The 23,519-nt window shown below is 39.6% G+C and overlaps 1 protein-coding gene and 1 long non-coding RNA gene across 6 annotated transcripts in view; both read left to right on the top strand.

The window, feature by feature from the left end:
- ATG2B (autophagy related 2B) overlaps nucleotides 1–23,040 on the top strand; it is a 68,903-nt gene extending 45,863 nt beyond the window's left edge. For 4 of the 5 annotated variants that reach the window (XM_020797949.3, XM_020797948.3, XM_072986628.2 and 1 more), the window contains exons 26-42: nucleotides 123–193; nucleotides 3,073–3,149; nucleotides 3,464–3,634; nucleotides 5,449–5,590; nucleotides 7,387–7,586; nucleotides 7,964–8,190; nucleotides 9,200–9,308; nucleotides 10,535–10,729; nucleotides 12,699–12,800; nucleotides 14,356–14,434; nucleotides 14,581–14,785; nucleotides 16,926–16,995; nucleotides 18,395–18,477; nucleotides 18,763–18,884; nucleotides 19,033–19,187; nucleotides 19,902–20,045; nucleotides 21,278–23,040. In XM_020797949.3, coding sequence (XP_020653608.3) covers nucleotides 123–193; nucleotides 3,073–3,149; nucleotides 3,464–3,634; nucleotides 5,449–5,590; nucleotides 7,387–7,586; nucleotides 7,964–8,190; nucleotides 9,200–9,308; nucleotides 10,535–10,729; nucleotides 12,699–12,800; nucleotides 14,356–14,434; nucleotides 14,581–14,785; nucleotides 16,926–16,995; nucleotides 18,395–18,477; nucleotides 18,763–18,884; nucleotides 19,033–19,187; nucleotides 19,902–20,045; nucleotides 21,278–21,508 — 2,383 coding nt within the window. In that variant the 3' untranslated portion in view covers nucleotides 21,509–23,040. Of the gene's footprint in view, nucleotides 1–122; nucleotides 194–3,072; nucleotides 3,150–3,463; nucleotides 3,635–5,448; nucleotides 5,591–7,386; nucleotides 7,587–7,963; nucleotides 8,191–9,199; nucleotides 9,309–10,534; nucleotides 10,730–12,698; nucleotides 12,801–14,355; nucleotides 14,435–14,580; nucleotides 14,786–16,925; nucleotides 16,996–18,394; nucleotides 18,478–18,762; nucleotides 18,885–19,032; nucleotides 19,188–19,901; nucleotides 20,046–20,231; nucleotides 20,415–21,277 lie in introns of all 5 variants that reach the window. The other variant, XR_013540810.1, reaches the window with a different exon arrangement.
- On the top strand, nucleotides 20,347–20,606 carry LOC144586086 (uncharacterized). The gene is made up of 2 exons (XR_013540812.1): nucleotides 20,347–20,453; nucleotides 20,491–20,606. It is a non-coding gene; the product is annotated as an uncharacterized LOC144586086 (long non-coding RNA).
- Nucleotides 23,041–23,519: the final 479 nt, after the last annotated feature.

The following is a 23,519-nucleotide window of genomic DNA, read 5'->3' as shown; positions in this document are numbered from 1 at the left end:
AATCACTAGTGCAAAGTTATGGGTGTGGGGGAAAGTTTAGAGAAGGATAATTAGATTTGTAGTCTCTGTTCCTCTCATTTTTGTACTCAACACACAATCCTCCTCTCCTTTTTTTGCTGTAGAATAATTTTGGATGAGGCTGCTTTGCATTTGTCCGACAAATGTAACACTCTTGCAGTCAACCTCCAAAGAGGTGAGTGTGTTCTAATACTTACCAACTGTACATTAGTCTCTATAGTGATCGTGATTCCATTGTTATAATAGATTCAGAAGGTATTCCTATCAAGGATGGGGACTTTCAGATGTTGTTAGATTGTAATTACCCTTAGCCCTCATCATTAGCTATGTTGGTTAGGGGAGATGAGAGCTGTTATCCTAGTACGTTGAAGGGCCGCTATTCACTCTTTTTCATTTATTGGTAAATGTTCATAAAGTTGACCACAGAACTAAAAATCTTGTGAGAATGATTGAATTATACCAAGTGACTGTGTTATGGATGACTATTGTTATTATTTACCCTGTTTTCCCCAAAATAAGGCCTAACCTGAAAATAAGCAACCAGAAGAAGATGACATGACTGTAAAATAAAACATCCCCTGAAAATAAGCCCTAATGTGTTTTTTGGAGCAAAAATTAATCTAAGACCCTGTCTTATTTTTGGGGGGAAAACGGTACTTATCACTAGTCTGTATATTGTGCATGTTATTTATTTCTGATCTCAGTGTTTACACACTGAATTACGTGTGTATGTGCATGCGCTCAGCATGTGAACATTTCATTTTGAGCAACACATGCTCTAATAAATCTATGGTACTTTAGATGCCACAAGTTTTGTTTTAATTGGGATGGCTGTGTTGGTTTTTTTGTTACTTGCTTCATTTTCGTAAATTGGACAGCATTTAATTCTCAATCCTAAAATAATTAACATAATAATTTAACATCATAGGTATGGCTGATGTTTATGTAGAATTCAGGGGAATGGAGAGATTACTTTAAAGCTGAGAGAACATTTTTATGGCAGGGTAAAACGGTTTAGGAATAAAGAAACTGAACTTTGCAAACAAACTGCAGCAGAGCACAGAGTGCTACTCCTGTCCTCTGAAGATGCCGGCCAGAGAGACTGGCGAAACGTTAGGAAGAACAGCCTTCAGAACATGGCCAAAGAGCCCGAAAAACCCACAACAACCAAACTGAACTTCATTTGAAACTTTGTGTTTCTGAAATAATATAATCTTAGAACTTCAGAGTTGGAAGGGACTCTGTGGATCATCGAGTCCAGCCCTTGTCAAAGAAGCACATAGAGAATTGAATTCTCAACCTCTGACTTCACAGCCAGATATGTAAACCACAGCGCTATCCAGCTGAGCAGGTGGAAGCCAGATACATAAATCACTGAGCTATTTGGATAAGCAGGTGGAAGTCTAGTCTAGTAGAGCAGGTTGAGCAAATAGAAGTCTACTAACACAACAGGAGATTTTTCCATCTCTACTCTGAAACCCTTTGAAAATCTGCTCTAGGTGGTTTCACGGTCTTCTAGAGCAGAATTCCTCAACCTTTTCTGGTCTGTGGAAAAAGTCCACTCTTGCACGGCACACGTGTGCCCACACGGGCGGTGCACCGCCATTTGCGCATGTAGGCGAGTGCCCGTGCACCAGGAACAATTCTGTTCATGGGAAACTTCATTGAATTTCATATATTTGCTTTTAAAAAAGATAAACAACAATTAAGGAGATACATGTTTAATATGTATGCTCCCAAACACCCTCCCCACTTCCAAGCTTGTCCTGCTCCCTGGTTCACTGGGGAGCTTTGAGCTATGAAGTTAGCCAGGAGATGGCTAGAGAACAGGTGGAGGAAGGATTAGTCAGAACAAACTAGGGTTGCAGTTAAGACCGTAACCAGGAGGTGTACAGTGCCTTAAAATTGGTGAAAAAGTCTTTACAGTAGTACCTTGGTTTGCAAACACCTCAGTTTACGTAATTTTTGGTTTACGAACTGAAATCCATAAGAAATAAAGCCCCGGTTTACGTTGTTTTCTTTTTCTGCACTATGAAAGGGTTTTCCCAGGGCGCATTGTGCCTATAGCGCCACCCCTTTCGTAGCGCAATTGGCATTTCGATTTGCAAAATTTCCATACTACGTAACATCGTGTAGAACAGATCCATTTCGCAAACCGAGGTACTACTGTAGTACAATCATTGGTGAGGCTGTGATCTAACAAGCGGAACTTCTAGGTGGTCCCCCACCTCACCAGTTCTGGTCAGCAATGGTCTCATCCTGGTGAGTTAACCCAGTGATCAGTTTGCAGCCTTTTAAAATCTAAAATCGAGGCCTAGCAATCTGATCTTGACTCTGCTGGCAGTTTGGTTGACTGGGTGGGGACCACTGCTGAATCCTTTCTCTCCATTTGGCCCAATTTGGCCCTGTAACAGTGGAGGAAGTTTCCGGGGTGCTGACTACTACTTCTTTGCTTGAGCCTTGTGCAGTTTAGCTTTCCCCAGTGCTATTTGCCCAATCCACCAGAGCTTCCCAGACCAAATTCCTCTGGGTAGCCACTCCAGGGGAGGTCTAGCAGTCCTCCACAAGAGATTGGGCCTTCTTTGCAGTGGCTCCAGTGTTATAGAACCATCTCCCAGTGGAGCTACACTTGGTGCCCTCTCTGCTAACATTCAGAAGACAACTTAAAATTTGGTATTCAGGGAGGCTTTGATTTTGATGTTTTGCTGCCATCATTTAGATAATTGTTCTTGGTGTTATTTGCTTTTATCTATTAATATCTTCTCTTTTGTTAAATTATTATTTAGTTCTGTGTGTTGAAACAATTGTTGTAAACTGCCCAGAGTAGTACTTAGCACTTAGGTTAGGTTAGATTAGATTAGATTAGGCATCCTTCAGTCTCAAGAGACTATGGTAACGTGCTCTGCATGGAGGACTTGGAACAGTGTCTAATGTGCCTGAGAAGACCAATTCAAGAGTGACAATCCCTTCCGCACTGAAGACGAATACAGTCTTAGCACTAATGGGGCAGTATATAAATAAATAAAATAAAAATATAAATTTTCTTTTATTTAGATTACGTTCAAGTTATGGACATGGGACTCCTTGAACTGACTATAAAGGCAGTGAAACCTGGATCCGATGAAGAGAGAGTAAGGATTTAACCTAAAATAAAATATAAAAACAACATGATGTGTAGTTAACATCTTCATTTTTAAAAAAGCATGATAAAATGAGTCCATGTGTTTGAGCATACTCAGGGACAATGGCATTGAAATTAATGGGATTGATTTAAAAATAAATGAGTATAGGATCAGGCTGAAATTTCACTGCAGGAGGGCTGCTATTGATTTGAATTCTCCAACCCAAATAGTCTTTTTTTGAAAGCATGATTTTTGTTCTTTGATCATACACTTAATCTAGTCCTGGCCTTGTGTTGGAGTCAATCTTATCTTCTGTTTCATAGAGTAAGCCACGCTTTGAACTACATTGTTCCAGTGACGTGATCCACATTAGAACCTGCTCTGACTCCTGTGCTGCCCTTATGAATCTTATCCAGTATATTGCAAGTTATGGTGATTTGAATCCACCTGCTAAGATGGAGGCTACCTCTGGAGTGACCAAACAAAATGCTACGGTATGAAAATGCATCTCTGCCACTTCCTTTTCCAGATATCTTTACTTTTGAATTCTGTAATTCTATACAAAAGAATGAAAAGGACTTTATGGAGAACAATTTTAAGAGTATCAAGCAAAAGAAAAGAAAAATAAATAATAAAAAAATAGAAAAAAAAGTGTGGCACCTTAAAGACTAATTGTTGTATTTTAATGTGACAAGATCACTTCCTCAGACATTTTTAAGAGTGACGGAAATAGCCCTATTGCTATTACCCCCATTCCCTGTCTTGTACTTCTTTCTCCTTCTTGTATCAAAATACTTAGTTTATTGAATATGTAATGCTTTTGGAACTGACAGATTTTTGTGCACTGGCAATATATGTTTTGCTGAATACTTAATATAACATTTTTACAAAGCCTAGTGTCCTGTTAGAGATGTCTGCATATACAAATAACGTAGTACAGTATTTGGCTATGTGTCTTGGATTTGACCCCTTGCCAAATCGCATGGCTGCTTGAACAATGTTAGCTTACACACGTAAATATCCCAGCAGGATGCTGGCCAATAAATATCTTTAGAGCTGCCACCTGATCCTTGCTCATTTCTTTATCTTAAGCAATTCATGTTCTTGATTATTTCAGATGTAATCATTTTGCCAGAATAAAGCAAGCAGTCAGCACTGGTGTTACAGATATTGGATGGGGATGGGGCTAACAACTTTAAGTTTACACTTACTTGCTTAGTTTGAAAATAAGTAACTAAATGCCACGATTCAGTTAGTTGACACCATCAGCTGAGATCATAGGTTGACCTGCTGCATGGGGCAAGTATACCTAATGTCTTTGCTTGTGCTTTGGTTCAGTTATTCATTATGAACAGGTTTTACTAAGTCTCCTTTGTAAAGATTGGAAACATCTGGACCCAACGCTTACCATGGAAACACAGGTGGCGTCGGTAGTCCGTACCGCCTTTTACCATCTTTGGCGGATTGCCCGGCTGCGGCCCTATCTCGACACGGGGGCACTCACTACCTTGGTGCATGCGCTCGTAATCTCAAGATTAGACCACTGTAACGCGCTCTACGTGGGGCTGCCTTTGAGGCTGATGCGGAAACTTCAGGTGGTGCAGAATGCTGCGGCCAGACTCCTTACCGGAGTGAGAAAATACCAACACATTTCTCCAGCGCTGGCCGCATTGCATTGGCTGCCCATCCGTTTCCGCATCGACTTCAAAGTTTTAATGCTTACTTATAAGGCCCTAAACGGCTTAGGACCTCGATACTTGGCGGAACGCCTGCTCCCACCTAGGTCTACCCGGTTCACCCGCGCGAGTCTGGAGGTGAGGCTGAGGGGCCTGACGCCGAGAGAGGCCCGGAAGGAGAAGACACGAAACCGGGCCTTCTCGGCGGTGGCTCCTCGCCTCTGGAACAACCTTCCTCCAGAGATTCGCGCGGCTCCTACGCTGGGTGTTTTTAAAACTCAATTAAAAACATGGTTATACATCCAGGCCTTCCCTCCAATCAATTCCTGATCCCTTTTCTAATTTTCCTTATATTCCTTTTTGTCTGTTGTGATTGTAATTATTACTTATGTTTATGCACATGTTTTTTAATTGTATTTTATCCTTACTATATGTTGGAAGCCGCCTAGAGTGGACTTATAGTCCAGATAGGCGGGATATAAATTCAATAAATAAATAAATAAATAAATAAATAAATATGTGTATATCATATTTTAAGTTTCGCATTCTAAGTTTCACAGCCACAAGGGTTTCTTAGAGACAGTGCTACAATTTCTTTGCATGTTTGAATCCATGTAATTTTTGCCTTTTAGGCAGATGTTTCTAGTCGGCCGTCTTCCCAAGGGCCAGTTCTTGCTGAAGCTGACCAACAGATTTTACGGGACTTAATGAGTGATGCTATGGAAGAAATTGAAACTCAGCAACTGAATTCCCCCACTAAACCACAAGTTAATGGTAGGTCTTTTCAGATTTCTCCTATTTTAAAACAGTTTAAACTTTGAAACCTAAATGCAAAACTTCACATGATTGTTCCACCATGATACATGTAGTATATAGCATGTTTAATCTAGATTTCTACTAGTATTTAAGAAAAATCTTGACATCTTGTGTAAGTATTGTTCAGAATAATAGATCTATCATTTATTCCTTATACCTGCCTTTTCCAGCTTTGATGCCCTCCAGATATTTTGAAGTATATCTCCCTTATCGTTACTTCTATTGGACCATTGACAGTCCTGGCTGGGGCTTGTGGAAGTTTGAATCTGGAGGGCACCACACTGGAGAATAATTTACTTTATGCAATAAACAGATCAAATGCCTCACAGCAAAATCAAGTTATTATTCCATGTTGGAAGCCTAGCAGAGATGGAATGAAATAGTTCAGTTTAGAAAGGGAGTTGCAGATCTTCGGCTTATTGGTTGAGAAGGTAAGGTAAAGGTTCCCCTTGACATTTAGTCCAGTCGTGTCCGACTCTAGGGCTCATCCTCGTTTCCAAGCCATAGAGCCAGCATTTTGTCCGAAGACCATTTCCATGGTCACGTGGCCAGTGCGACTAGACACGGAACGCTGTTACCTTCCTACCAAAGTGGTACCTATTTATCTACTCCATTTACATGCTTTCAAACTGCTAGGTTGGCAGGAACTGGTTGAGAAAGCCTTCTCCGAATGAACTGCTGTTTGCATGTGGGTGGAACATGAAGGAAAACTTCTCTGAATGGATGGAACAGGCACATATTGTAAAGGGCAGTTCTCAAAGTACATTATTTGGTCATTTATTTTAGATCGATATATCATATTTATCTCCCAGGAGATGCTGTGGAAATGTATTAAATCAATAGACAAAGGCAAAGACAAAGTACATCTGAAATGGGATTTCTGCTTGCAGAATTGAGTGTGGCATTGTTGGATATTTTGTGAAATTAGAATCCCTTCAAAAAACCTTGCCAGCATTTGGTTTACTTCAAACAGTGTTATGGATAGATTTCCTTTAGCACAGCTAGAACAAAAGCTTTTGTTCCTCAGTTACATTTCCTTATAAAGAAGCTTGACATTTTACTCTTTATATTTATGGAACAGGAATACTCAGACAATAGCACCATTTCATCTCCATTCTCTGCAGCTCTATACTTGTATGTGTAGGATCCCCCCAAGCCCTCTGGAACAGATTCAGATGAGGCTGCAAGGCAGACAGAATGTCCCTTCTTTTCATTACAATGGTGGATTGTAGTTCTCTGAGAAGAACTTAGTCATCTCCCTAAAATATGTAGTATCTACACATTGGGTTTACTTACCAGTTTTCAGTCAGTCTCTTAGGTGTTGTCTGGACAGTATGTAGAGACATGTGCTAACATTGCTATAATGAACTTAATTTTTCCCAGGCTTGTGCGTTCCTCCTTCTCTGGTACAGCTATGAGAGAAGTTCATAACTTGAACAATAAATACAGTTGAACATATTTGAACCAGGGAAAACAAGCTCATCTTTTCTATTGTTGAAACAGATCAGAACTGCAAACCATAGCTTACATTGATGGTTTATTTCAGCTAACTATAATAAAGGTTAACCATAGTTTTCAAGTCATGCTTAACTGTGCCTATTCTAAAACTAAAGTGGAAGCTTTTGTTCAACTTGGCACACATATTAGAGAACTGTGATTTAATATTCACATCAAAATGCAGCCAGTATCTAGTAGCAGATTTTAGGCTTCGTGAAAAACATTTCTATAGACATACTTTGTTTCTCTTCTACCAGGAGTTTTGGATGAAAAGATTCAAATACCAGCACCGTCATGTTCTGACCTTTTCCTCTTTCCTGATGAAAGTGGCAATCTCTCTCAAGAGCCTAGCCCTACTTACACTTCATTCACTCCCAATATAATCAATGAAGCTGTAGATGTGCCTTCTGAAAACGATGACTTCTGCATTCTTTTTGCACCAAAAGCTGCTGTCTCAGTAAGAAATTTTAATTTTATGTAGATATTGTAGTAGTTTGAAACTTACAAAACTTAAAACAGTTTTGTAATAAGAACTAATCTCATGGTACAGACTTAAGAATGTCACATGACTGCACTTTCTCCTGCAGACCACATGGCCCATATCCAGAGCAGATTCTGAGGGCTGCAGGGAGGTGGAGAATCACCCTCTGTTCTGCTCTCATAACCCATTCTAGCAGAGTGAAAACATTGGATTTTATGTCTATGACTAAAATACAGATTGAAGCAAAATCTAATCTTGCCTCTTTGAAGCAAACATCTAATGGAGCAAGGGTGAGAAAAATGGAATCATTTAATTAATACTTCAAAGGCACTTAATATCTTGAAATCTTTTAGGAGAAGGAAGAAGAGCCAGTAGTGAAAACATTCGTGGCCGATGCAATCCTGATAAAAGACAACCACTTCAGCCTCCCAGTAAAAAGGGCAGACACAAGCAAAGGCACTTTGCGTTTTCCTATCCCACTGATACGCTATGTTGTAAAAGAAATATCAATTATTTGGCACCTTTATGGAGGAAGGGACTTTGGGAATATACCTCCCACATCTCCAGCGAAAAGCTATATGTAAGTACTGCAAGCACCAATCCATTCTCTTTACGCAGGGCAAGTGTACGTTTGACTTCAAAATCTGGAGCTGGGTAGCTAATCTTTTTTCAAAAAAATCAGTACATTTTCATGGATACCATTTCATTGGAGGCATAACCATTATCTCAGTCATGTTTCCCATCCACTGCATTTGAGTGAGTGCATAATAGTTATACAGTGGTGCCTCGCTTAATGATTGCCTCGTTAAACGACGAAACCACTATACGATGACTGTTTTGCAATCGCTTTTGCTATCGCAAAACAATGTTTTAATAGGAAAAATTTGCTTCCCGACGATCGGTTCCCTGCTTCGGGAACTGATTTTTCGCTAGACAATATTTTTAAAACAGCTGATCGGCTGCTTCAAAACGGCCGCCCGCTGTGTTTTTGGATGGATTCCTCGCTTTACAGGCATCGAAAATGGCCATCCCTATGGAGGATCTTCGCTGGACAGTGAGTTTTCAGCCCACTGGAACGCATTGAACTGCTTTTCAATGTGTTTCAATGGGATTTTTTTTTCACTTAACGTGGATTTCGCTCTACAGCGATTTCGCTGGAACTGATTATCCTTGTTAAGCGAGGCACTACTGTATAAAGTAGGTACCCAAACATGGTTGGCTTTTTCAGCCAGGATTCCCTGAAAACTTGGATATCATGTTAGTAAAGGTGAAAGAGAGGAAAGGTTGGCAGTGTACTTGCAGGACATGAGTGTAATTTTGAAAAGATTTTTTTAGCTAGTTTGTGTTATGTTAATAGCTATGTAATGTTTCTCGATTGTGGTGTTGACTTTACAGCTCTAAACAGCCATCTGGTTACTTTTAAGAGCAAAATGTATTCCAGAAAGAGTGGGAGAACTTCTGCTCCCCTTTCATTAAGAAAAATACTCATTTGTGAGGTTCTGTGTAGTAGAGCAAGCTGTGCTGTATTGCACTGAGTGAGTGGTTATTATGAGCCCCAAAAAATGTAACCTCCATCCTCTTTACTGCAGTAGCCCTCAGAGCTCTCCTTCTCACACACCGACAAGGCATGGGCGTAGCACAGCCTGTGGGGGAAAAGGGAGGAACCCAGATTTCTTGATGGAAATACAGTTGAGCAAGGTAAGAGAATAAATGCTTGCTTTTATTGTTTACTCCTGAGAATCTGCATTGCTTAAATTATTATTTAATGTTTATTTGGTATAAATAGATCATTAAGCAATGTAACCGGTCCTTAGCTTTTTCCAATAACAGAGATAAACAGAGAGGAAGGGGACCCAATGTAGCCTTTGTAATGGCGAGGAGGCTTGCTCTAGATTTTAGCCAGTATGTGTTCAACTGTTGTTTAACATTATTTCAGCTTTAATTGAACAAAAGCTACTACCACCTTTTAATATAAAACTACTTCATTTAGCACTTGAGCATACCAAGAGTTTTGGTTATTGGCCCTTCATTTTTTTATTAAATTATTCAAAACATCAGCTTGAATAATTTTTCCCCATGAGGGTGATTTGCCAAGCCAAACATGTTTTTTTTTATGCTCTGTTAGCATGAGTTCAAACTTTAATGATTTTTAACCAAAGAAGCTCTGTGAAATCTTCAGCTGTTTTAAATTATTCAATGTATTTTAATAATTTTTGTAGTTTATTTTAATGTATATCTTACTGTCTTTTTAATTCTTTTTTTTTTTAAAAATACTCTGAGCTACCTTGAGTCCCCTTATCAGGAGAAAGGTGACATGTAAATAAGATAAACAAATGCTTACAAGTGGTGCCACGTCATGTATACTTAAGCTTTGTTTTATTCACACCGCCTCCCACTACACTTCTTTGTGCACCAGAGCCAGATTCTAAAATTTTCCAAATTTTCAGAATACTCCGCCAGGGTTTAATAGCTCTGCTGTATAAGTCATTTCAAGTGTGACTTTTTCTTTTACTATTGTAGTGCTGTTCGTGATTTAGTGTTTAATTGTTCTTGTGGTGGTGGTATTCCAGCAAACCTGAAGGTATAATGAAAGTGAAAGTGTAGGATGTAAATATTCTAATGGCAAATGAGAAACTGTTTGTTTATTGGACATGCATTTCCTAGTTTACACTACCTGAAAATACAATGAAGTTCAGGAGGAGAAGTTTTTACTGGTGTTGGTGGAAAAGAGCTACGAATACCCCCATCAGCTAGTGTTTTTTGTTTTGGAATCAGACACAGACATTTTTCTATTCATTATTTCTAAATACAACCCAATGGTTTACTAAAACAGAGTTTTGTTGAGTTTATTGTGTGTAATATTATACAAACTGTGGTGAGCATTAACAAAATCCTTGCCTTTTCTCTATTTCTGGTTTCATAAGGTGAAATTCCAGCATGAAGTTTATCCAACAAGTGAGCCAGAGTGTGAAGTTCATCTTGTGGAACAACCAGTGTCTCGTCAAGTGTTTGTAGTTCAAGATCTTGAGATCCGAGATCGCTTGGCAACATCACAACTGAATAAATTTCTCTACCTCTATAGCAGTAAGGAGATGCCTAGGAAAGCACATTCAAACATGGTAAGGCTCTACAATGACTTACTGAATTTTATAAATATGGGAATTAGGGGTTTAAAATAGCTATGTACAACTACAGCTCTCTGCAGGCATTTTCCTACAACATGAGTTACACAAAATTGTGGATAGGATACTTGCAAAGCGGCATGCCAAATTCCTGACCTCAGAACTTTTGTAAACTGGGTCTACTGAGCACACTTAAAACACTCCGTTTTAGACCTTCCTGATAGATATGCAGAGGTCTGTGAGACATCTTGCTTGAACCTCCTACCCCTCAGATTTGGACAAGATACTTGCATAGCTTTTATTTAATCTACCAGAGTTGTCCCTGCTTTTGGTGAGAATGGAAAAAGAAATCCAGAAATAAAAGTCTATATTTTACAATGGCCAAAAACCTCTTATTTATTATTGTATTTATTTAAAATATTTCTATCCTGCCTGTCTCCCCAAAAGGACTTTCTTACTTATACCTGGCGTGGCACAAACAGCATAATTTGTGTAAGTAAATTGCCCCAATTTAAGAAGTCATTGTAGACTACAGATGGGGTTGTTTGAATATGACTATCCCTGTGCAGCTGTCCCCCTCCACTCACACATCTGCTGGTGGCCCTGCTCATCCTTCCAATCATGTCTGGAGCCCCTCTCTCTTCCCACTCAGCTGATCACTGGACAGCAGTGCAGGGAGACTCGTCCACCCTCCCCCTGTCTGGAGTGGCTAGCTGAGTGGGAAGAGAGTGGTGCTCCAGGCACAGTTGGAAGGATGAGTGGGGCTGTTGCCACTGGTAGACACATGAGTGGATGATCTGGCCACGGGGGTCAGACGCTCATTAAGTCCAGCTGCACGGGGATATTCAAATATGAATACCCCCATCTCTATTGTAGACATTATCAGTCGCATGCTGAATTGTATGACTCAGCATGCAACTAATAATGTATACAGTGGTTTAACGTGGGGCAATTTGTTTCCAAAAGCATTTTGGCCTGTGTATTTAAATGAAACTTCTGCTGCTCTGGATGATATGCTCAAAAATACCAAGAAGAAAGCAGATAATGGCTGAGGTCCAGTAGTACGTTGCAGCTACAGTAGGCCCATTGAATTAGTGGAACTTACATATGTTGACTTACCAGATTCCTGGTTCAGTGGGCCTACTCTAGTTGTGATGCTACTATATTTTAGGCAATGACTTATTAAGAGCTTCATGGCGCAGTGGTTAAACCGCTGTACTGCAACCAAAACTGTGCTCACGACCTGGGGTTCAATCCCAGGTAGCCGGCTTAAGGTTGACTCAGCCTTCTATCCTTCCGAGGTCGGTAAAATGAGTACCCAGCTTGCGGGGGGGGCGCGCAATGTGAAGCCTTCATATTTAACTTGTAAACCGCCCAGAGAGTGCTTGAAGTGCTATGGGGCAGTATATAAGCAGCACACTTTGCTTTGCTTTGCTTTAATACAAAACTTAAATATTTTAGTGTTACTAGGAAGGGGCTACATAATTCAAGGTCATGTGTTTTTCTCAGATTATCCCAATAACTGTTACAGGTCACTAAATTAATCAGGTTTGGGATCATAGTGACCTTCATAATTTGGGGGCTTTGAAAATATTAGGAATATTTTCTCTTACACTTACATTGAAACGGACAACATCTGTAATGGTGTATTATTTCTGCCCTGCCAATAGAGCACATAATATCTGCAGAATTGATTTGTGTGGCATTTCAGGAGGGACATGCATTCTTGTGAAAATATTTCTATTCATGTGCATTTCAGAAATAGCAACATTTAGAACATTTGTCTATGACCATAGTTTTAAAAAAAACTGCCTGTACTAGGTGTAAATGTCTGTATTTATTGTAAGCTGAAGAAAAGAAATAGTAAAAATGTCTTAAACATTATTTATATATTTATAAAACAATTAGCCTATACATTTTCCTCTTCACTAATCTTTCCGTCTCCTTTCGGCATTTTGTGCTTCAGTTGACAGTCAAAGCATTGCACGTACGTCCAGAGTCGGGCAGATCACCCCAAGAGTGTTGTTTACGAGTCTCGTTAATGCCACTTCGCCTCAATATTGACCAGGTTGGTTTACAAAAAATTAGTTTACAGGGAAAAAGCCTAGTATCAGTGGTTCTTAACCTTTGTTACTCGGATGTTTTTGAACTGCAACTCCCAGAAACCCCAGCCAGCACAGTTGGTGGTGAAGGCTTCTGGGAGTTGCAGTCCAAAACTCCTGAGTAACCCAAGGTTAAGAACCAGTGCTGTAGTTGATGTTCAAATTACTTATTTTATAATTATGACTATTACTAATATTATTATTGTTAACACTTGTTTGGAGATGAATTTCTTAACCTGTCATCCATAATCCTAATCAATAATATGGTTAATAGAATTTATTTTATGCATAAAACTTTTGATTGGATTAGAATTTGCTTTTATTGGCCCAATACCATTCCTGGGTAGAGGAACGAAGCTTATTTCTGGAGTGCAGGTAATGTTCGAAAGATCATTTAAAACTGAGAACTATGAAAATATACAGCTTACAAGTCATCTCTTTTCTGTTTGCTCCTCTGCCTTTTTACTGACGTAGTCTTGCTGGTAATCCTTCAAAAATGCTCATAATCAAGGGCAGGGTATGTTTAAAGAGTTCCTTGGAGATAGGCACAAAATGTATTTTGTGTGCAGATAATCTGCATTCATTTAAATAGGCTACAAATTGGCAGGAGGGGAGGTTAGTTTTGCCTTAACTTCAATAATGGCGACAATTTGCAACGGTTCTCTATGCACACAGCTTTAAAAAACTGCCTCCACTAGGTGTGAATGTATGTTGACATGCAGCTGTTGATTTTTCCCATCACTTTGAGGGAAAGGCATAGCAGAGAGTAAAGAGTTATATTCATACAAAGCCATGCCAAGATGATCTAAATTTTGAAGTCAAAAAGCCAGTGTTTGGGGCAACAAGCAATTTTGTTTCCTTTGGACTTTGTTCCAGATGTCAGACTACTAATTTAACCCATATATGTCAGTGGCAGCTCTTGGGAAGTGAGCCAGCATCTTTGTATAGCCTCAGCCTTTTCTATGCTGTAGAGTCCCATTCTCAGTAGAGTCCCAGTAGAGTTGTAGAGATTCTCAGTAGAGCTGTAGAGTCCCATTCTCATCCAAACCCCGTTTTACACCCGTAAATGTACCGTCTTCTTCCTTGACTTTCTTGAAACCCAAAATAGTGTACAGTACTATATTTTTAAGTTGTTATATTATTTGTCCTCTAATGACATTGCACATATAAAAGATTAGTGAGGAATTGATGGAGAGGCTATAGTTATCCTGTGGTATACAGTCCATTTCTGAGCTGCATTAATACTTATATGCTATCAATGAAGCTTGGTGAAAAGCTATTCTCCAGCAGGTCTTTGCTAGGAAAAATATGCTCAGGTCAGATTTTAATACAAAATTGCCCTAGCTCAAAGCATGCAGGCTGCACAGGTAATTGTTACTGCCATGTTATAATATGACAGAGCACTGTACGTTTTCTGTTTTCCTTCCAGGGAATTGTGTCGTGAACAATATTTCTCATAACTGATAACAGAGAAGACTGCTTTTTCTTTCAAACTAATTCATGCTTTCACTTTTGATGTAGGATGCCCTGTTTTTCTTGAAGGATTTCTTTACTAGTCTGTCTACAGAGGTAGAAGTTCTAATGACTCCAGATCCTGAGGGTAAATATTCTGACATACATTATACTATATCTTTGTGTAACATATATACTTACTGAGAATTCATACAAATATGTAACCTGACAGCAATTGAATGCAGGTAACTATTTCATTGCCTTGGATTTCAGCATGAATTAATTTATTTGCAGTGAAAAAGCCTCCTAGTGCTGAAGTAACGTGCACATTACCCAGGCACCACAGCAGTTTCAAGGAGCCAAGCCCGGTCATTTCTTTCTCATTACACAAACAGTCAAGCCATAATGGAAGTATTGATTCTGTGGATGCGCTTAATGGGGATGACCACAATTTTACACATGAAGAATCGTCATTCAGTGATCAGCCAATCTTTTTCAGGTACCCTGTGACAGCTTAGACCATGAGATCTTTAAGTATGTCCCCTTCTTTCATTTTGTGAACTGTAATCTACAATAAGAATCCTGTGTGTCTGGCAGTACCCACTTGCGTATACTCATACACACACATTTGTATCTAAGGGCCTCATACATGTCCCCTATGGACAGCTTAAAGGAGTTAAGTTATGCCTGTGATAGGACTTTTTGTGATGTCATGGAATATAGCTGAAAGCGTAACCTCCATCCACCTTCCATTACTTAGCCATACTACCTAATGGATATTGCTTAATTATGCAACGTCCTTTCTTTAGAAGACTCTTAATCTTTGGAGATTAATTACTGCTCCAACTAACTCAGTGCTGGCTACAGTGTCATGATACTTAGGCATGGAATGAATAAAAGTGTTTCAGATGAACGTTTTTTCACAATAAATTTTGCTTTTGCTTGAAATTGCAGCAAGGCAGTATTAACCATATTAACGGTTAGTGAATGTGATGAACATTAGCACTTGGCCTTCTAAAATGGCTGGTAGCCTGCCACCAGGAAGCCTTTGTGCAGTCATGCACCACTCATGCAGAGTCCTTCTGAATGCCCCTTGGGTGCTCAGACAAATCCAGTTGTATCCCAGGAGCCTGAGTCAGCTAGCAGTTGTAGTCCCTGCACCAGGAAGCCACAAGTCCAGCAACATTCTTTTTCTCAGAGCAAGAGCCAGCCCTGTGAGGCAGATCAGAGCCAAACTGTAATTTGGAATAATTCTGAGAAAGTTTGAGTGTAGTCAATCCAAGCCTTGAGGCACTGAATTCAGAACCAAGCTTTTCCCCAACACACACTAGAAAACACATCATGTTGTAGGATTTTAATTTTATTTAAGCCAGTTAAGTATAATAAATTCAATTAGAAAATAAGTAAATAATAGATAAAGAAAACACCACCACACATGAAACAATAAAGCTAACTAGCCTACTAGCTAATTCTTACTAACAACATAGAGTCTTAGAGTATGGTGTCCCCCTTTGTTTTGGATCTTGCTGCCTTTAGTAGGGTTAGTAAATGGATTATTGTACCATACTGCTCTGAATGCATTTTTGGTGTTGCCAACTGCCAGCTGAGGCTACAGTCTTTTGCATCTGATGATGGGCTGTTCACAAAAATTTGGGGTAAATAAAACTGGTTTGTCTCCAGTGTACCACTAAGACTCTTGGTTGTTTTCCTCACTACAGTTCCTACAGCAGTGGTCGGGGAACAGGGGTAAATTACCCCAAATGGGGTAAAAATGAAAATCCTGGGGGTAATGAGGACTGTCACGGCAGACATTTTATCCCCAGGCATTTTATTTCTGATGATGCTGTGTGTAGGTGGGCGTTCCGTCATGGGAAGAGTGAGCCTTGGCGAGGAACTGTACAGGGCACCCACCTGTCCTCCTTGCCTCCAAAGTGGGGGGGAGGGTGGCATACCAGGCCAGCTGGACTCTTTGACCGGTGGAACCCTGGCCAGGGCTTTCCTTCCTGCCTGCGCCCACCTGCCCAGTGCGCTGGCGAGGAGGCCCCCTTCCCACCCCGCCTCACCTGAGTTCATGGCCAATGGACCTGCAGCGCCCGCCTCCCCTCGCCAAGGACGCGCTTTCCCAGCGGTGTGGCAGCTCCAGACTGGCTGCCCGGATGGTGGCCACAGGTCCCGGGCAAGCACAGAGGCGGGGCGGGGGTTGGCTGCGGATGGCAAGAGCCAAAGTGGGGTAATGTCAATGTTAATAATTTTTTGGGGTGGGGTAAAAGGTAAAAAAGTTCCCTGACCCCTGTCCTACAGTCTTAACAAGTATCTGCTCGCTGCACTTTAGAACTGCACTTTGTTTTATCCAATAAGTGACTCATTTTGAATATAAATATTAAAAAGATAAGTAGAAGAAGAACATGCCTTTTGATATTGGCAAGTCTGGAAGCTTTCAAAACCCCTAGCAATTTGAACACTTAGCAAAGATCCAGAAGTTAATGATGTAATAGATATATGGTGTTCAGGGTTGTAACATTTTTATCTTCAGTTTTTAAATTTTCAAAATAGAGTTTGGTGTTTGTTTCCTGGCCCATTTTTTTAAGTTTTTGTAAACATTTCTGTTTAGCTTCATACTACTTTTTCTTCCTCTTTAGAGAATTTCGATTCACCTCAGAAGTCCCAATACGTCTTGATTACCATGGCAAACATGTTTCTATGGATCAGGTTTGTTGACTTTTGTGGCAGATAAAATTAGTTGTCTTGTAATTTTTCTTTCTTCCTTTTAATTAGTGATGTGGTTTCATGACAATGTGTCAGTCTTTCTATTTTGGAAACATGAAACATTGTTTATCTATTCTTTGAAAATAAAGCTAAAGTGCAAATAAACTGGCCACAAAAATTAATAACCCACATATATTTTCACCAGTCCCTTTGCACACACACATACCCTTTTCGGTTATTTTTGTTGTGAAAGAACAAACTAACAATTTATATAAAGATTTCTGTTTGTGTTTCCCCGAAAATAAGATAGGGCCTTATATTAATTTTCGCTCCAAAAATGCATTAGGGCTTATTTCCAGGGGATGTTTTATTTTACAGTCATGTCATCTTCTGGTTGCTGCACAATGGTGCACAATGGTGGAGGGCGGGATTTCACTTAACTGGGGTTTATTTTTGGGGTAGGGCTTATATTATGAGCATTCTGAAAAATCATACAAGGGCTTATTTTCAGGGAAGCAAGGTACTTGCCACAGGTAACTAGGCAGGATTACCACTTGCTACTGTGGAATAAACACATTACTATTTTCTGGTTGCTTGACCTCCCACATTTGTAGCCTGAGATGGTTAGGAACCACTGAATTACATGTAGAATTTGAGAGCAAGATGAAAAAAATATACATACACAGGAGTGGCATGTACAATAAGGGGCCTGAATGGGCTCTAGTTAGACTAAGAGGTGTCATATTAACTATTTGTCACATTGTCTGTTCTCTATGTGGGCTGTATCTTCTGAATTTTAAAGGCATGTGCATCTCCTTTCTCTATGTTTTCCTCACTACCATCACCTGGCTGTGATAGATAGCTCTTTTATGCTCTTTGGTGCTCCTTGAAAGCATGATCCCAATCCCATGTTTTTGTGGGTGCGATAGAACAGGTCTGTAACCTTGTATTGGGAGGACTTGTTTGACCCCATGGAGAATGAGATATCAAGTTGACCTCCGGGATAATTGTAGCAAGATTTACCACAGCATAGGTGTCTTTCAAATAGACACGGGTTTCTGGTGCCTCATGTCAGTCACAGATTTGTGTTTAGACTTTGGGATACTTTAGTGCATCTCTAATTATTAGGAGGACAATCCCATGCTAGTGAAGAGTCCCCAGTAGTTGTCTGAATGTTAATACTTCATCACTTTGTCTGAGTTGGCTAAAGCATCCAAAAACTCAACACATTGTCAGTGTTCAGGTGGAAAGCCTTACTCTGGTCTCACTAGAGAGATATATTTTGGTCTGATATTTATATAATGCAAAAAACAACAACATTAAAATGATGAGAGGATTCCTCCATTCCACCCCAGTCTGCTGCTTATAAATCAGAAGTGAACTTGACTTTCTAAATTTTTAGGGTACATTAGCTGGAATTCTGATTGGTCTTGCTCAGTTAAACTGCTCAGAACTGAAACTGAAGAGGCTTTGCTATCGGCATGGGTAAGTTTTATCACTTGTTTTTGTGTTGATTTTCATAAAATACCCATTTTTCCCCATTGGCTGAAGTCCTGTTGCACAGCCTTAATATGGCGTAGAGCTGCATGACAGGATTTCAGCCACTGTGTTATGTTATCATGAATACTAAATGTATTGTGAAGGAAATACAAAGCAATTAACTGGTTTTATCAGTAACAAGTGATATGATCTCTCCTTCATATTGGAATAGTTTAATTTTCAGATAATGAACTTTGCTTTTATATAGTCTAATAAATCTAATTGCTACAGGTTGCTAGGTGTGGATAAGCTGTTCTCGTATGCCATCTCAGAGTGGCTTAATGACATCAAGAAAAACCAGCTGCCTGGTATTCTAGGAGGAGTTGGACCAATGCACTCATTAGTCCAATTAGGTAAGTTCATATAATATTTTTAAAGTCTCTTGATTTTATTTGGAACTGCTTGACCATCTCAAACATGTATATTTTTTTTCTGGCTGCTTAAATAACAAGGACATAGTGCAAGGAGTTATCACTCACAGCATTCTCTCTTTAATTACAGTGCAGGGTCTGAAGGACCTGGTCTGGTTGCCAATAGAACAGTACCGAAAAGATGGTCGTATTGTAAGAGGCTTTCAGAGAGGAGCAGCTTCTTTTGGTACCTCTACTGCTATGGCAGCATTAGAACTGACAAACAGAATGGTTCAGACCATACAGGTATATTCTATATTTATCTTTGGAGATTTTTTTTTTAAAAGGGAAGACTAGTTCTTTCTTTCTTTCTTTCTTTCTTTCTTTCTTTCTTTCTTTCTTTCTTTCTTTCTTTCTTTCTTTCTTTTTCTTTCTTAGCACATGGGCTTAAATTCAGTGGCTTATATCAAATAGAGCAGAGGGACCTTGTCACTGAAGTTTTTGTAAGTGCTTATTTACCATTGAGTGGTGGTGCTGTGGGCTAAACCGCAGAAGCCGGTGCTGCAGGGTCAAAAGACCAGCAGTCGTAAGATCGAATCCACGCGACGGAGTGAGCTTCCGTCACTTTGTCCCAGCTCCTCACCAACCTAGCAGTTCAAACGCATGTAAATGTGAATAGATAAATAGGTATCACCTTGGTGGGAAGGTAAAATGGCGTTCCGTAGTCACGCTGGCCACGTGGCAATGGAAACTGTCTTCGGACAGGCGCTGGCTCTACGGCTTGAAAAACGGGATGAGCACTGTCCCTTAGAGTCGGACACGACTGGACTAAAATTGCCAAGGGGAACCTTTACCTTTATATGCTGAGAACTGGAGAGTGCTTTTTCAGTCTTTAGGGCCCATCTCATCATAATTTTAGGATGATACCACAAAGGTTTTATAATCCTATCTGTGATTCTTTACTGGCCCACCAACTGTTGTGTTAATATTTTTTCATTTTTCTTTTTTAATGGCACCTAGGCAGCTGCAGAAACTGCTTATGACATGGTTTCTCCTGGACCTAGTTTAACTGAAACAAAAAAGATCAAGCGGCTTTCTCACTTGGCTCATCAACCTGTAGATCTTCGTGAAGGAGTGGCTAAAGCATACAGTGTTGTGAAAGAGGTAAGGAAAGTGCTGTTGTCCTTCAGTTATTTGTACTGCATTTATCCAAAAGATTTCTAACATGGAAGACAGGCAAATCCAATTCAGTCATTCTTATAGCAGATACACTTACCACAGGACAGAGGGGAGCACACTAGTTCCCCTCCCCCAAATAATTCTGGTTCCTTTGCTCTCCTACATGAAAAGAAGGAAGTCTGAACAGGAGAGCCTCCATTGTCCATAGAGACTCTCCATGTAAATCAGAAGTCTGGAAAAATCAGCATCCCAGCTCACATACATAGCTTCTCAAACTGATCACCCTCCACATGTAGGAGAGACGTGAAAATGGACAGAAAGAAAGAGACAGGGCTGTGCTTTCCTGCACTCGTGGTAAGTCTGCTGCTTTAATAGCCACTAAGGTAAATAAAGGTAATAGTATCCAGGCACGTGCATCTCATAAGTAAAGATAATAGTATCCAGGCACGTGCATCTCATAATAAACAAGAGCTCTATAGGAGGCGTGGTTTAATATTTACAAGCAGTATGCTTGGACATGCAGTTAACACCTGTGGCCTTCTGCTTCTGCAGAGCTGATTTTGGGAGATTCTCAGAATTTTAGCCAGGAAGCAGGGCTGCTTACCTTTATCCCCAAAAGGGCAGGTGCATTTCTCTCTTAGCCCCTATGCTTCCAGCATCTTAAAAAAACATTCTCACATAATAACCTTGCTTCATCTTCAGTTTCTCATTTTTCTTCCTATTCTGTTCTCTGCTGTTTCAGTGTTTCTAGATGATGTGAGGTTTTGTTAAAATCTAAATAAACTGTCAAAACACTTAAACCTAACAAAATGAAAATATAACTCTACAGAAGACCAAAACTCTGTTCTTTCAGAAGCTACTGTATGTTGCAATGAACAATTGAACAAAAATCAATTTAATTTTGATTTTAAAAAATCATGATTGGCATCTTTTGCCTCCAGATGGCACCATATTGCATTCTGTTCTTTGGAAAGCATCTGTCTGCACTTACGCTGCTCACAAGACCATCAAAATAATTGGTCAGTGTAGCTGCCCTGGAAGATAATTCACTGTGTAAACTGCTCTGTGGGAGGACAATATCAGGCCTGCTTGGTTCCAGTGATTAATAGGAAGGAGGCTTGCACTTGTGTTGGAACTCAGTGTGGTTTTGCAAGGCTTAGAAGACTACTGACCTCCCTGAACTGGTTTTCACTGGTGTGATTTGTGGCTTTCTCCAGGGTATTACGGATACAGCGCATACCATCTATGAAACTGCCGCTCGTGAACATGAGAACAGAGGCGTCACTGGAGCACTGGGAGGAGTAATTCGCCAGATTCCACCAACTGTAGTGAAACCCCTGATAGTTGCCACAGAAGCAACCTCAAATGTTTTAGGTGGCATGAGAAACCAAATCAGGCCTGACGTGCGTCAGGAAGAGTCTCAGAAGTGGCGCCTTGGAGAGGACTGATAGCTGAAACAGCTTTGATGCACAGAAATTGGAAATAAGGATTCATAACATGTCCTCATGGCAGCTTTAGAAGAGCTATCCTTTCATTCTGCTTATCTCAGGAACACAAGAGATTATAAAGCAACTTGATGTCAAGCCTGAAATACTCAAGTAGTAAACAAGTTTGGTACTTGAGTCTTTGGTGTAGGGCGTGCTATAAAACCTGCTGGTCAGTGCCAAATGGAGTGGCACCTTTTGTTGCCAAATCTGCGGTATGCTGGTTGTAGACTGATAACGGGTTTTTAAAAACTTTTCTGTTGTTAAGGATTTTGGTTTTATTTTGAAGCAAACCACTTCCCATTTTTGCAGTGAGTATGTACATGTAAAAGGATTCAGTAAATATGGTTGAAGAGTGTTTTAGCTGAGTGCTATACGCCACCCTTCTATAACAGAAGTTCTCTATGTAAAATATGGACATGGCAGGATGTGAAACTATGACTGGGATTGCAGTTACTTTGTTAGCTGTGAGCATCTGCCTCATATGGCACTTAACAATAAGGACAATCTAGAAGTACCTGGTCAGATAAAATTGTTTTCATTTGTGGATATTTAATTGTTCTGCCTACGTGTTCAAATTCCTCCTTTTCTGGAAATTTGAGAAATCTGAATGTTGCAGACATGTTCTGTTATGTTGCACTTTAAAAAAGAATTAGCCTGTACATTGCTTTACACTTAATAAAATGTAATGTGTGTTTTATCCTGTCATGGTTTAAAAACTTAAGCAACCTATTTAAAAGGGACAAAACACTTCACGAACACCAGTGAAAATAAAATTTGATTTCAGTTTTTACAGGGTGCTAGATAGGGAAAAGTATGTTGTGAGTGATTGGTTTTCAACATGTGTACGCACATACACACATGCCAGCAATTGTATTTTTTGAGGGAAAAGAGATTTCTTGCTACAGTGATACCTTAGGTCTATATGTTATAGTGATTTTATAATTAGGTTTTAAATCCTATGCAAGTTTATAATCTTTTCTTCCAAGATTCATTGCAAAGGCATTAGCTTTTAAACTTGTTCAGATACCATAAATCTTTAAAATCTGTACAAGTCATTCATTGTTTGACTTTGTTCTTAATTGTGTCCGAATTTGTGTGCACTTTTTAATTAGAAATCCAATCACATCTAGGGCTATAAAATTTAGGCATTTTGGCAGATGCTATAGTAGATGGCTGTTACGAAGCGAAAAGCTTCTGGCCCGACATAGTGAAAACTGCAGTGATTCTTTAGCAGGTTGGTTACAACAATATTTCAACATTCATGGCTTGTTCATGTAGGTTTTTGAACAAGTAAATCTTTTGCTGCTTTGTTAAGCAGCATGCATATTTCAGAAACTAATATATAAGGTCTCTCTGGGCAGAAGCAGCCAACTATGTATGACTGAAAGAGATTGAGAGAGTGAGTGCATTTTATATGGATATGTTGTTGAAGGCATAGTAGTGAAGTAAAGAACGTGCACCAATAAATTTCATTACTTAAAAATGTGAAACAATATTGTAGTAATTATCTTATGTATTTCTAAATTTGTGCAAGACAGTCATTTGTTCCACATCTGTTCTTTTACTTACAAGATCTGCTTCTGTGAAACCTTTCTCTTAGAAACTTACCAGGAGGCATATGTAGAAGCGAGGTATCAGGTTATTAATTTATTAATGAGAGCAGGAAAATCAATATCTACAAACTCTAAGATGTCAGAGAAGTCTGAATTCCAGAATGCATAGTGTAGCTTTCATAGATGGTAACACAAAGCCTCATAAAAGGTAATTAAACCACTTTTCCTTTCAAGTAATCTTTCGCACAGGAGGTACCTCGATTTCCAACTTTTTTTTCTGCCCAGTATGATGGATGGAGTTAATCTTGTACTTTCTCAGGCAAGGGTGTCCTTAACTTGTTTCTTGAAAGACAGAATGCCCATGTTAGTTGTTTTATGTGGCCTTGTTTGTTACAGGGAAAATGCAAGAATACCTACCT

This window comes from Pogona vitticeps, chromosome 1, assembly GCF_051106095.1.
Source record: "Pogona vitticeps strain Pit_001003342236 chromosome 1, PviZW2.1, whole genome shotgun sequence".
Lineage (NCBI taxonomy): Eukaryota > Metazoa > Chordata > Lepidosauria > Squamata > Agamidae > Pogona > Pogona vitticeps.
Note: the sequence above shows the minus strand (reverse complement) of the source record. Positions and strands in the feature narration are given on the sequence as shown.